We start from the raw sequence: 13,188 nt of genomic DNA, 5'->3' as shown, positions 1-13,188 counted from the left end.
AAAGAAAGATGCGAACTGACAGAGAGCATGTTGTTTTATTAAAATACATTATCAACAAATAATCAGAGAAGCCGTATACTTGTAGGGACTACAGATTTAAGATTCCCGTTCTTGTACTTCTTCTCGCCATTTTATTATTACTTTGGTTCTTCCTTTCACGCGTTTACTTCCAACGGCCACCCACTTTCCCTTTGCCGTGCACCTTTTTACTGTAACACACACGAGAAAGTTTGAAGTAGAAAAGACGTCCGAATAAAATCAAAGAAATAAATTGATTTTGTAAAACAAAAGTACTTACAATTTCTGTGCATGTTGGATTCTGTTGAGCAGCACAATAATCTGCAAAGAGCAAATCAAAACAATCAGAACAAATGACAAAATAAAATATCATTCCAGTCCAAGACTTGCTCACCTCATATTTCTGGTGCTTTATATGCTCCATATAGTCAAATTTTTCAGACTCCAGCTGGTAGATCCAGTTCCACAACTCCTGGGCTCGTTGTCTTTTTGGAACATGAAAACAAAAAAGTCTTTTAGGTCTGAGGAGGAACTTCTTGCTTGGTTATGGAGTGCTGGGTGGATCTCGCATGATAGATGAATGATAAGGGAAAAAAAATGAATCACCTGAGGGAGTCCTCTCTCATGCTGTCGATGCCGAGGGGCTGACGCCGGTCGGCCAGGGTCCTCTTCTTGACCTCTCTGCCAGTCATACGCTTGCCCCTCCTCGACTCGGCCTAGCCGACATGTACACACACACACACACAGCCTCAGTATTTTATTTCCTTTCCATGAGAGTCAGTCTCAAGACCTTGGCCAGGAAGCCTCCAAAGTTGGCCCCCATGCCAGAGAGGACTTTCTTCTTCTTGGCATCATCATCAGCTTTTTTCTTGGCTTCCTCCTCCTCTTTCCTCTGACGTTCCTCCTGGCAGATAATGAAGGGAAATGCTTCATGTTGGAAAACCATTCTAAAGAGATTTTGATCTCATTTGCGTCTGTTCTGATCGTATTTGCTTACCGCAATCCTATTCTGTCTGTCCTTCTCCTTCTCGGCTCGGACTCTTTGGATTTCCGCACGCTCTGAGCGACGACGTTCCTGACAGAGAAATTAAGTTTTAATTGCATATTTTATTTTGAAATGAATCCCTATAAAAATTTAACATAACGACAGTTTTATCGCTTCATAGTGTTTGGTCAGGTTTTGACCAAAACAACTGTGGAACTTACAATTCTGTCCTTGAGTCCAATAAGCTCCTCCTCATCCTTCTTCCTTTGTTCAAAGTGGACGTCGATCAGCGTGTGCAGCTCCAACATGTCTTTTTCCATTCGCTTCCTGTGGATGTCCTGGTGGTAAAAATGGATTTGGGGTTGTAGGTCAAACTAAAATTATGAAATTCTACTCCGGATGAAAAGTTACATAAAGTCAACTTACATCAAAATCAACTCGATCTCCTTCTGGAATCTTCGGAGGGGCAATTTGAGCTACCACTGGTCTAAATGGAGAAAGCAAAGGAGGAAATAAATGAGTAAGAAATTCAATAAGAAATGAGAACATGTAAAAATAAAGGGGACTGTTCAATTCTTGGCATTTCTTCAGGATGTTTTTTTCAACACTAAAAAATATGTTTTAACACCAGAAAAAAAAAGCTATCTTAATTTTACTTTTTGGAACTAGAAGAGTTTTCAGCAACAGAGGCAATTCTCCTCATTTTGCACTCAGCAAATTTAAAAGCGAGAGATAAAAAAAAGCAGACCTACTTTGGTTTGGGACGTTCTTTCTCTGTTGAAAAGAGAGAGGATTATGCAATTAGCAGTGAGTAAAACACAGAAATAGAGGATGCATTAAAGCACTGTTGGATGGTGTGTTGTCAATTTTATTGCCACCAGTCTAAAACTCGCCCTAGTTAAAAAATAATAATAATAATAATAATTTGTTTTTCTCTGGAAGGGGCTTAAGAAAAAATGTGAACATAAACGGCTTACAAATACTAGGCTGTAGAAATAATAGGCCATAATGACAATAAATACATAATTGAGAAATAAATATTGGTATGAGCTGTTGACACTATGAAATGTCCTTCCATTACCTGTTTCATCCTCGTACACATGCTCCTCCTCCTCCTCCTCCTCCTCCTCCTCGTGCTCCTCTTCATGCTTATGGTACCGCTCATATTCTTCGTCCTGCTCTTCCTCCACCTCTGGCATGGAAAGACAACAGATTGCACGCATATATTTTTGATAAACAGTTGAATACTCTGCACCTTACCCTCCTCTGCCTGATCTCTGGACAAAGAACAAAGAAAGAAAATGAATAAAATAAAATAAATAAAATTGTCGCTTTTATTGCAGAAAGAGCACGTAAATGGATACTCACTCGTACTCCTCTTCTATGTCGGACATGGCTGCAAGAAACAAGTCTGTGAATGTTAAAACAAAAAAATAAAAATGATATAGCCATCTTTTCATTCGCTAATCTCCTCAGTAGAATTGTCCAGGAGGCGATTTCATCTTACAAAAGTTTAGGTACACCCTGACATAACCCAAATCTCTCTTCTTTTTTTTTAAATATCGTATTCACATCAGCAACCCAAACTAACTAAAGATAATTCCATTGGTGCATGGTTTAATGCCGGCTCTTTTGTCCTCGAACATTTTTAGACTCTTCACAGGAGGCCTTTTTTGACCGGTTGTAAATCACTTTAAATAAACAGCCAGATAATACATACTGAGATGCTTCTGGCTATAAATTGTGTCCTCGAGCTTCGACATAAAACAATGCAGAGACACAGAGGGTGTGTGTTGACACCATCTTGGCAAAGGATGCTGGAGGACCAATACAAGAACAACAGGTGAGAATGTAACAAAGGTTAAACAAAGAGAGCTTGAGTTTCTCTCCCTTTCGTTCCCGCATTGCTCACACGTTGTCCTTAAACACACTCGAGATCTCTTCCGTCAGAGCTTTTCTGAAAAATCAAAGCTGCTAATTTGACTTTTTGACATTCTGTGTTTTCTTCTTGAGATTTGAGCACTTCTGTCAGCATAAAGCATCAATGTTGGAAGCTAAAAGGAGAGAGAGTGGTAGGCTGAAAAAATTCAGGGAGGGGATTTAGGGAGCGTCAAAATCAAGCAGGCAAATGCACTGGTCTTAGGTAGGGTAATTTTAGTCAAGGACTGTTCTTGTTGTATGTGTGTCCATCACAATTTTTATTTATATTAAAAAAAAAAAAAGCTGCCGCTAAAGAAAGGTAAGAAAGTAAATTATAAAATCAAGGGACCATGCGTTTAATATGTGCATTTAAATATGAGGTTGAATAGAAATTGTGAGATGACACTATCGGACTTTTTGTTTTAAATATTTTGATGATATCATAAAAGAACGACTATCAACAGACTAATTCCTAATTCTGCTAAAAGTGGAATACTGGCAAAAAAATTCATTAACCAAGAATCTCTTGGCAGGTTCAGGTGTTCGAATCTCAGCTCTGATCTTTCTGCCTGTAATTGGCTGAGTGTGTATCCTGCAAACTGCCATGTAACAGCTAACCAGGTGCTAACTAGTTAACACTCGTAGTGAACGAATGTGTTTAGGGGCAAATGAGACCGAAGAATGACATGACCAATACACGATGTAATCTGTACGAAACAATGTCTCGTAGCATTTTATCGCTGCAAGACGAGAACATGTCGTAACTTTTTATATTTCTTTGCAAATTGAATAGCTTCACGACACAACTACTGTATATAGTCACAATAGAACCATCTTGATAAATAAATGAACATTGAATTCCTTTTATCTCCTCTGTGTTAATTTATCTGAGAAAAAAAATAAATAAATGACAGACCTGTATGAAGACGAGGAATCAGTTGACACACACAAGCCGGACTGGGACTACTGTGCAAAGAAGGGGAGATTTATAGCACGGGGGGGAAACAATGCGTGGGCTCTATGGATGACTAGTTGCACATGCATTCAACGACTATGATGGAGTGTTTGAATATAGGCTTCAAAAATAGCCGGGAGCGCGTGTGCTAACTTGCAGGTGTGCTTGTGTGGTCAGGGTTGACAGCCACGGGCGGATTAGACGGCCGCAAGATGAGCACCCCGTGGGATTAAGGGGAACGAACAGTGGGCTGGCTGGCGAGGTGGCTGGCTGACCTCACCGGACAAATGGAGGCTGGTGGCCCAGGACAGGTGGAGCGGGAATGACTCAATGAAAGGAGAGATAGATAGAGTTGGGGCAGGAGAGAGACAAAGCTGGCAGAGAAGGCATTAGTGCTATTTATACGTATAATTTAGTGTTGAGCAAAAGCCTCCATTAGACTAGTTATATTGATGCGACGGGACATTTATAACTCAAAAGCTGAACTGCTGCTGAAATAATTGTGGGTTAGTTTGTCCAGTTGTGTTCGCTTCTACCTGATTCATTTTTTTTTTTATTTAATCCTTAAATTTGATCTAAAATATTACAGGCGTTTGACCTTCTTGGATGATGACAACGACTGTGGCCACTTTAAAACCCTAACCCTAGTTTGAAACCCTACTTCGGAACCCTAACCCGTGCAGAGAAAGGAGGAATGAGGGAGGAGGGTCCTAAAGAGCCAAATCCAAAAATAGGGACCCATTGACTTTTTCCATTGAGAGGGGTGTGGGGTTCTAAAAAAGCACAAACAAAAAGTCACTAGGCTATACTCAAATGAATATTATGACTCAAAATTGGGCTGAAGTTCACTAATTATATCCAAATAAGAGGTTTCTATATGAAACTATAATTAATCATACTTATCTTGGATAGTATGTTTCACTATACAGTACTAAATAACACAGTTTATTATTGGACTAAAATATTTCAATATGATATGCTGTATTAGATTGACATTCGTGTATTAATCAAAGGTCAAGAAAATGAGTGGATCCTGTTTTGAAGGTCCAAGAACAAAACTGCATCCTGCTGTTACATCAGTTAAAATATTATAAACAGTTATGAAACAATTAACATTGTCATCAATACAAAAGTAAACCATGAATATGAAAATGGTTAGTTTTGATTACATCTTTATTCTGGTTTTTATCATTTCTATACAGTCCGTTTTTTTTACGTAAAATGATACAAAATCAATGATTGCAGTAAAATTTGAAAAGGGGATTCACTTCACTCACTATGTGCAGGGGAGTCATGATTTTCACAGCATCTTAATAAATAATTGGAAGTTACGTCTGGTTGTTTCAAGATGACACCACAGGTAAGGTGATTGTAAGGATCTAAGAGACACAAGGCACAACAATTATGAACCACTGCCTTTGTTGGGTTTCTCACAAAAGTTGCCGGCGTTACCTGAGTGCTGCTGTTGAATTGCGCTACGCTTGTCTCCTGATTGACGAGGAAGGGATGGAAAATGTCCAGAAAGTAGAGCGAGGGCCGTGCCGTCAAGACGAGGCGGTCCTCACCGATGTCCAGGACCAAGGCTCGGGATGAAACCTGCAAAATAAAGAATCTTTATTGAGATTCCCATTGTTTTATAGTGTCAGTATTTTTTGGATGGTTTAACATTTGTGTCTCTCACCACACCAGGCAAGTTGATTTCTGCAATGAGATACTCAGGGACACCAGAAGGAGGCTCCACAAACAAGGTGAATTCTGGTCTGAGATACATAACATTAGAACGAACAAAGGTGAACAGATAATACCTTTACCTTTTGGCCTCTGAAGTGGAGTTTTCCCTGTAAATTAAAAACAATGACAAATCACAAAATCAGTTTGTGTAAAATATCCGGCTGAGCTTATAAACAATGCATTCTTACTGACATAGGATTTTGTTCAATTTTTTTTTACAGAGTCTTTGGAAGGAAGTCATTTGGGATGTTCCTGTTTAGCTTGGCTTCTTAAACAATCCAACATGGAGACTTACTGAGGTTGCAGCTCTTGGATTACTGGCTTGCTTTTAGTGCGAATGTTCTGCTCGCTGACAGAGCCCAAGAATTTCCTGTTTTTCAGCACTTTCCAATCTGGACAAAGATGTAAACCACAATTGAGTATATAGAACACCAAAATGAAGAAAAGATTTGACTGTTAAACACCTCGACTCAGCTCGATGTTGTACTTGTTCTCTAAACCTTCCAAAGACACCATAATAACAAACTGCTGGAACAGGGAGTCCTTCTGCAGGACACATAAAGACAAAAAGTAGCATGTTTATTACAGAAAGATTTACAAGACACTTTATTAGGCAATTGCAATTGTGCATTAACTAAATAGAGACACACTTTACTTTTATTGCAACAATTAAAGAATTAAATATTCACTCCAATATTGCTGATTTACTACAAAGCCTGATCTCCTTATTACTTAGTCTTAAACGTTATGAATCATGTTCAATCCACCAACTCTTAACTATAAATACTTTGGCTCTGTGGCTCTATAATTATAGTTGATAAGAATAAAAGCTGCCGGACATACCTGACACATCTGGAAAAACTCTTGGTTGATAACCACGTCATATGCAGTGCAACCTTGAGAGTCTGACAGACAACATTTATATTTAGGCATTAGCAAAATTAGAGGGGGATGCATAGAAAAGTGAACTCACCAAACTGTTTGTATAGTTTGGTGAGTTCACTTTTCTATGCATCAGTGACAATAACAAAAAAAATGAATAGTGGGAAAATTCTACTCAACTGTGATCATTATCAAGTTTTACTCATTAAAGCGAGACCTTGATGGATTATTTCAAAACCTATTTAACTGGTTGCGTTCATATTCAATCAATCACATTGTTGGCATGTTCAAAAATAAAAAAATGACTTACTGTTGTCCAATTCAGTGTGTGGCTCGCCGAGGCTCATGGGGACTCTGTAGCCACTGGGATCTTCTAATTGGAGCAGATCTAAAAGTTTCTCTTTCGAGATCTCCGGTGGAGGTGGAACCAAGTTGGACTGGCAGATGTTGACAAAGACCTTCTTCTTGCCGCCCTCTGATGTCGTCTTCACACAAATTCCTGAGAGGAAGGACACAATAGCCTACTTTGTCGTATTGTATTTGTGTCATTTGGTATCATTTGTGTTGTAAAATTACACACCTGGTTGCGGCCGAATCACTTTGGAATCTGGATTTGCAGTCTGCATATTTTCTAGTGACTGAATTTAAAAATAATCAGATTTTGGAGACCCACCAGGAAATATGATAGATTACAAAACCCAGCCAGGGTCAAAAGACCTGTGCTAAGAGCTGCTGATACAGATCTTCTTGCTGCTGTATCTCCATCTCGGAGTTGAGGAGTGTCGAGTCGGTTGTCATGGTAACAGGCTCAAATGAAGCAAACAGTCCTGTGGTTAAACAGCCGAAAACATAGCTCGATAAACATCCTTAAATAGAATCCTGTGATATGAAACAGCCATTTTAATCAAATACAATACAAATAAAATGGGGGGTAAAAGGGTAATTGTGCTTTTAAAAAGAATATGTAGTCACAAACATCTCATATTTCCTGATATCGTGCAAGACTTGCAGCTTTTTCAAATTCCCATTCAATGTTGCAATTGAAAGAACGTACAGAGCAAGGAGTCATTCTGGAAGAAAGCTTGGTTCAGTTGTTTTTAATCTTCAAAACGGTCAAATGGGTCGACATCACAGCATTCCTCATGAACATAAATGACGTATTAAAACAATTTAGACGTGACTTTGAATTGTGCACACACGTGTAGCGACAGTATGAGGAAGCTAAACTTGCATATAAACAAACAGTAGGCTGCGACAAGTACAGTCGGCTAGCTGACTAGCATAGCATCACCAGCAGTTCAGTGGAGCCAGCGAATATTTGTGGTTATAGTGATTTTATAGGTACAGTTTAAATACAAACACACCACAATATATTGTTTACTTACCTAGTTTCTTAAGGCTGACTATTTACGTTCAACTGGAGGACAGAAAAGGCAATTATGCACTTGTTCATCACACTTCCGTGCGTGATCCTTCAGAATAAAAGCGCTTTGTGTAAAATGCTCAACTCGTGCTACATTTTTTTTTAAACAGACAGATGAAGCAGGTCATTTGATAATCATACATCATTGATAATGCTCTTTGCAAATGACATCTATAATAACATGAAAATGACATATACAAAAACAATTGCAAAACAATGAGCACGTATGAACTTGTTGCTTCAAGTGACCAAAAGAGAATTTTAACAAGTCTCCCAAAACACTGCAGAAAATCCTGCTGCTAAAATCATGGCAAAAAAAAAAAGGAAAAACATAAAAAAACTCAACACTGTTCATGGTTGAACATAACACTGTCCATAACATAAAGCATATACCCCAAATATATGAGATTCAAAAGAAATGGAGAAAATAAATATTCACCAATTTGCATATGAGCTGCGTTAGAAAAGCTTCAGGATTTCCATCCCAAAAAATATAGTTATAATCCAAAGATATAAAAATAAATTGATGGAATGGGTAAACCACAACCAGTTTACCAAAACAAAACTATAATTATGTTATTTATTTATTCTATTGACGCAACATAACTTTTATACAAACACAAAGTTATGATGTTGCAAAATTTGAAACTAGTCCAAATGCCTGCCTTGGTAGTTTTAGGTAGCCGTCTTCCTGACGTCAAAAAAGGGTTCGGTGATGTCAGTCATATACATTCATTCAGCCAGAGTAATATTAATTTGACATGTCAGTCATGCATAATTGTAAGTGTAAATCTTTGAGAACTGTTACTAGTGTTTTGAAGATCCAATGCGTAGCTTATGATGTGGACACTCCGATGTTCTCCATCTGGAGAGAAAAGTGAGGAAACAAACAAAAAAGGTCTAAAAGCTGACTTTAGATGAATATATAGGACCCTCCCAACGAGTACATCAGCTTACGATAACACACACACCCATGGGCAAAGGGCAATCATGTTATGGCATGCGCTTTATCGCTTCAAAAAATGTGTGGGGGAAGAAGAATGGAAGTGAAGACAAAAGTAGGTCATGGGTAGGTAGAAAAACGAGTCAATTGCGTGAGATTCACAGATTGTGTTCAATAAAGCTGAGTGTTTGAATTGAATTAATACATGAAACAACTTGCATTCAATATGTGATCTTCAATAAGGTTCTTAATAACACCTACCAGCAAATCGGACTTTGAAGATTGGTTGTCATACTAGAGGAACCCACCCACCCAAAAAAAAAAAAAAAGTTAAATCATAGCACTAGGGCAAAAAGAGATTATCATCTATGGCATGATCTTGCCCAAAGTCAGCTGGGACAGGCTCCAACTTCAATGAGGGATTTTTAATATATATTTTTTCATTATTATTACCACATTAATGAAATGATCCCATAAGTGCTTAGTCAGTTTTTCAGCATAATAGACTCACCTGCTGCTGCTTCCCTTGGAACTTGCGCTGCATGTAAAAGTAAACAGCAAATGGCAAAGCAATGGCAAGCGTTGACGAAATCCCAAATAGCACCTTCAGGTAAGACATTTCTGGTGAAAGAAAGACAAATAATTATCTTCATTTTTTTAATTGAAATTGTGCAATTCATTAGTTTGCGTGCGTTAATTCTGAAATATTCTTCATATAAACAAATTCGACCATAATACAATCTCTTTGTTGTATGTCATAAAAGTCACCTTTGCTTTGACAGGATATATTTTGGGCATACTGGCCATTTCCTGCCACCGGTATAATTTTTTGCGAGTTTGGCAGCTGTACAGTCGAAGATGACCCAACTGTTGATGTCATCGTTGTAGTTCGTACTGTTGTCGTATCCGGTGCAGTTACTGGTGACAGAAGGAAACGATTCATTTAGTTTTAATAGAATAATACTTCTGCATAGCTCAACATGAATGATTTTAAAGTGGAGCTATTTGTTTTCACTTCCCTGCTATGTGCAATGAAAATGAGTGCAAATATATCAAATCAAAACCAATTACCTGCCTGATACCTTTCCTCAAATAATGGACAAACAGTAGCTGAAAAAGACAACAGAAGATATTTCTTACGATGAAAATTTAGTTGGTATTATTTTAGAAAATGTCATATAAATGTAATATAAAATCGTACCATATTCGCAGCCTGCAGTGCAAAAGGAAAACAGAACAATAAATACATTTTAAATCTCAATCACATTTACAACAGGTTTAATTATTAATAAGCGACTTGCAGGAAGAAATAAATCATTAATGTGATACGAACCAAATACACTATTTTGGGAATCCGTCACTCTGGCTAAAAGGCACATTAAGTGATGAGGATGAACAGTAACATTCAACACTGGTTTACACTTTGCACTTTGTGACTCGGCCTAAAGTGGGGAAAAAAAACAAATGAATAGTTAATAATAAAACCATTGTCATAATGAACACATGATTCAAAGAGCCTTTCTGATTTTCTCACTCACATGCCTGTCAAAGCAGTCGTTCAACACATCACATATCTGTCCTTGCAGACAGTAGCTTTCTAAAGTACACTCAGCCACATTCTTTAAAAAAAAAATAAGAAAGATGTTAGAATCCATTTTCATCAATCACTTTTGACCAATTAGAAACTTACTGTGGTGTTCTCTGTGATCACAAGGGAGACATTTTTAAGACCAGTGGAATTCATCTGCGTGACAAAAGTACAGTCAAGAAAACAGTCAAGTTAAGTGATATTCCACATGCTAGTTTGACAGACAATGACTCTTTATCAAAGACGATAAAAAAAAAAAACATACCCATTCTCTCATGTTTAAATAGTCTTTACAGCCCTCTTGTGAATTTCGAATCAAACACAGGAATACCTAAAACAGACAATTGTATGGCAGTTCAACTTTTAACTAAAAGAAACAAAAACACAGTGGTGGCTCTACTGTCTGGGACTTTTTCACACTCTTAATTTCATATGAGAATATTATTTTTACTGGGGCTTTAAATAAAGTGTGGAAACTAGGTATAGGTTAGGTACATATTCATTTGTGGACAGACTTGAGACCCTCAGGAAATGTTTTACATGGTCTAGAATTGGGATCAACAGGCTGAGTGCTATATATTAAAAAAAGTGCTTACTTACAAAAAAACACAGGCAGGGTGGCCACCTCCACGTCATTCTGCTTTTCTAAACATCCAGTCTCACACTAGAAGTAAACAACATTCAAGAAATGTAATTCATCCTTTGTGGAACAGTAAAATGATAAACATACAATTTAAGATATTTTACGCACAGAAATGAAAGAAGTGAGTGACCATGGACAAATAACTGAGTACCTGTCAAAATTAGGCCCGGTTGGAGCTACTACTTTGTAAAAAAAAAAAAAAAAAATGCTGACAGTGTTTAACCCGTTATACTCAACTGACCACGATTTAACAATCAGGAATTAATGCATAAGCAAGAAAAGTCCATGTGCCACAATCTTGTATTATATCTATATATGCGCGTCATTAGATTCTCTGCAGTGATTTCCCTAGATTTGTTATTTGGTCACTTTTTTTTTTGGAATGCACAGAGGCATTTTAATAAGCATCCCGCAAAGTACATGAAGAGATTCCCGATTCTAAGCACGTCATGAAAGGAAGAGCAACGATACGGTTAAGAACGCATCATGCAATATCCAAATAAAAATATACATGCATACTTAGAAATATGCCTGAATACATGCACGAATAAGGTTAATGTCGATAAAGCGGGCGTTTTCTAGATCGTCCTCGTGTGTGCCGCTTTCCTATTTCTCCTTGCTCAGGCGTAATGAGTAGATTCATGCATCCGTGGTAATGTGCACTCACCGCGTTTCGAGATCGATAAAGTTGCTCTGCTTTAGCCAGACGACAGTATTTTTTTGAAGCTGAGGTTTCGGTTTCACTCTCTAGTCTGCATGAGCTCCGCCTCGAAAGACACTTGCGCTTGCACAACACCGAAATCAGTGACTTTTAAGGCAGAGTCTGTTCAACTCCAGATCACTCGCAAGGATGGATTTTTGTCTTTATTCAACAATTAGTGTCTATAGAAATGTAATGTCAAAAATAATAAACATGCCCTTTTGCCAGCTTTTTTTTTTTTTGGAATGTGTTGCAGGCATCAAATTAAAAAAAAAAAAAGATCATTAGACATCTCTATTGTATTCAGTTGAATATTGGTTGAAAAGAATTTGCAAATATTTCTATTTTTTTCCCCATTTCCATTCTACATGATGTCCAACTTCATTGGAATTAGTGTTTGGATTAAAAAAAAAAATGAAACCCCAAATGTAAACATTTACAGTAAAGTCAAGGATTTATTTATTTCAGGCAACATTCCATCACCATATGTTAAAAAAAAGGAAACAAAGGACATTTAAATAACATGAAATAAAGTTACACAAAAGCCTATACAAAGGACATCAATTATTTATAGGTCAAATGCAACAGGTACATGAAAAAGAAAAACCCACCAAACGAAGTCATAAACAATATTTAAGCATTTATGTTAGCCTTGTAGTTTGTTTGTATCTATTAAACAGGAATGTGAAAAAGTAATGATCAGTGATACCGACATGAAAACAAACTTTGAATCCAATTCAATGACTCAACTTACTCTTAGTTTTCATTTTATAACGAATGAATGAATGATATTGCGCAGTTAACAAAGAGCAATCTGTTCCCTAAATCGATTTTATGACTTTTTATCAGACAAATCAAAGGTGAATCATTTTACCATATCAGTGGCTAACAAATACAACCCAGCTAGTCCAAATAGAAAAGGATTAGTCATCATAAGGAAAAGTCATTCTGAAAAGGGACTTTCACAAAATACAATACTTCCTTGTCATGGCGCCTTGCAATGACATCACACTTCGTCCAACACGCACAAGTGCCTCTAATTCACCCTCCATGCCCTCCAAGCTCCAACGCGTGCCCGTCGGCATTTGGCAACTTATAAAAAACGGAAAGGCGGTAACTGTTTTGAGGAAATACAGTACCATATTCGCGTGAGTAAAATCACTGACGAGTTAAGACTGACCATTTTCAACATTTCACACAACAGTAGCAAAGCCCAAAATTAAGGCCGAAGCCAACATTCTTACGATGACTTAAATAAGGAACACTTAAACGCCGTCTCCGCTTCATCTAAAATAAACCAAACATATACAAACAATTAAATAAAAAAAAAAATCTGGTTGGATTTGACCAGTCCAGCTTGACGTCAAAACGTTTGCAGTCTGTTGCAAGTGTTGCATGAG

General features: G+C 37.5%; 3 protein-coding genes across 10 annotated transcripts; all 3 read right to left on the bottom strand.

Annotated features, from left to right (window-relative positions):
- Positions 1 to 16: 16 nt before the first annotated feature.
- tnnt1 (troponin T type 1 (skeletal, slow)) lies at positions 17 to 4,882 on the bottom strand. 2 transcript variants are annotated; one of them, XM_088356623.1, is made up of 14 exons: positions 4,032 to 4,882; positions 3,840 to 3,889; positions 2,372 to 2,414; positions 2,264 to 2,280; positions 2,085 to 2,195; positions 1,756 to 1,777; positions 1,430 to 1,490; positions 1,225 to 1,341; positions 1,016 to 1,093; positions 809 to 922; positions 625 to 734; positions 413 to 503; positions 299 to 339; positions 17 to 209 (listed from the first exon to the last, which is right to left on the bottom strand). In XM_088356623.1, exons 3-14 carry the CDS (start codon positions 2,395 to 2,397, stop codon positions 164 to 166), a joined length of 834 nt encoding a protein of 277 aa, XP_088212749.1. In that variant the 5' UTR covers positions 2,398 to 2,414; positions 3,840 to 3,889; positions 4,032 to 4,882; the 3' UTR covers positions 17 to 163. The 2 variants fall into 2 exon arrangements, with proteins under 2 accessions (XP_088212749.1, XP_088212748.1); XM_088356622.1 differs by lacking the exons at positions 3,840 to 3,889; positions 4,032 to 4,882 and adding an exon at positions 2,724 to 3,778.
- Positions 4,883 to 5,033: 151 nt separating this feature from the next.
- pih1d1 (PIH1 domain containing 1) lies at positions 5,034 to 8,015 on the bottom strand. 3 transcript variants are annotated; one of them, XM_088356624.1, is made up of 11 exons: positions 7,877 to 8,015; positions 7,209 to 7,318; positions 7,072 to 7,129; positions 6,802 to 6,990; positions 6,453 to 6,514; positions 6,074 to 6,155; positions 5,905 to 6,001; positions 5,690 to 5,716; positions 5,560 to 5,638; positions 5,331 to 5,474; positions 5,034 to 5,257 (listed from the first exon to the last, which is right to left on the bottom strand). In XM_088356624.1, exons 2-11 carry the CDS (start codon positions 7,287 to 7,289, stop codon positions 5,222 to 5,224), a joined length of 855 nt encoding a protein of 284 aa, XP_088212750.1. In that variant the 5' UTR covers positions 7,290 to 7,318; positions 7,877 to 8,015; the 3' UTR covers positions 5,034 to 5,221. The 3 variants fall into 3 exon arrangements, with proteins under 3 accessions (XP_088212750.1, XP_088212751.1, XP_088212752.1); XM_088356625.1 differs by lacking the exon at positions 7,877 to 8,015 and adding an exon at positions 7,546 to 7,685; XM_088356626.1 differs by lacking the exon at positions 7,877 to 8,015 and adding an exon at positions 7,468 to 7,573.
- LOC148384505 (uncharacterized) lies at positions 7,574 to 11,848 on the bottom strand. Of its 5 annotated transcripts, none has more exons than XM_088356627.1 (12): positions 11,756 to 11,848; positions 11,046 to 11,109; positions 10,711 to 10,776; positions 10,548 to 10,601; positions 10,396 to 10,476; positions 10,191 to 10,299; positions 10,059 to 10,070; positions 9,929 to 9,967; positions 9,626 to 9,775; positions 9,369 to 9,478; positions 9,119 to 9,151; positions 7,574 to 8,779 (listed from the first exon to the last, which is right to left on the bottom strand). In XM_088356627.1, the coding sequence occupies exons 2-12, from the start codon at positions 11,079 to 11,081 to the stop codon at positions 8,750 to 8,752; spliced, it is 720 nt and encodes a 239-aa protein (XP_088212753.1). In that variant the 5' UTR covers positions 11,082 to 11,109; positions 11,756 to 11,848; the 3' UTR covers positions 7,574 to 8,749. The 5 variants fall into 5 exon arrangements, with proteins under 5 accessions (XP_088212753.1, XP_088212754.1, XP_088212755.1 ...); XM_088356628.1 differs by lacking the exon at positions 11,756 to 11,848 and adding an exon at positions 11,608 to 11,749; XM_088356629.1 differs by lacking the exon at positions 11,756 to 11,848 and adding an exon at positions 11,197 to 11,598.
- Positions 11,849 to 13,188: the final 1,340 nt, after the last annotated feature.

This window comes from Syngnathus floridae, chromosome 17 (assembly GCF_059516105.1).
Source record: "Syngnathus floridae isolate MCC-2025c chromosome 17, RoL_Sflo_1.0, whole genome shotgun sequence".
NCBI lineage: Eukaryota > Metazoa > Chordata > Actinopteri > Syngnathiformes > Syngnathidae > Syngnathus > Syngnathus floridae.
The sequence above is the reverse complement of the archived record's forward strand: the minus strand, read 5'-3'. Positions and strand labels throughout refer to the sequence as shown.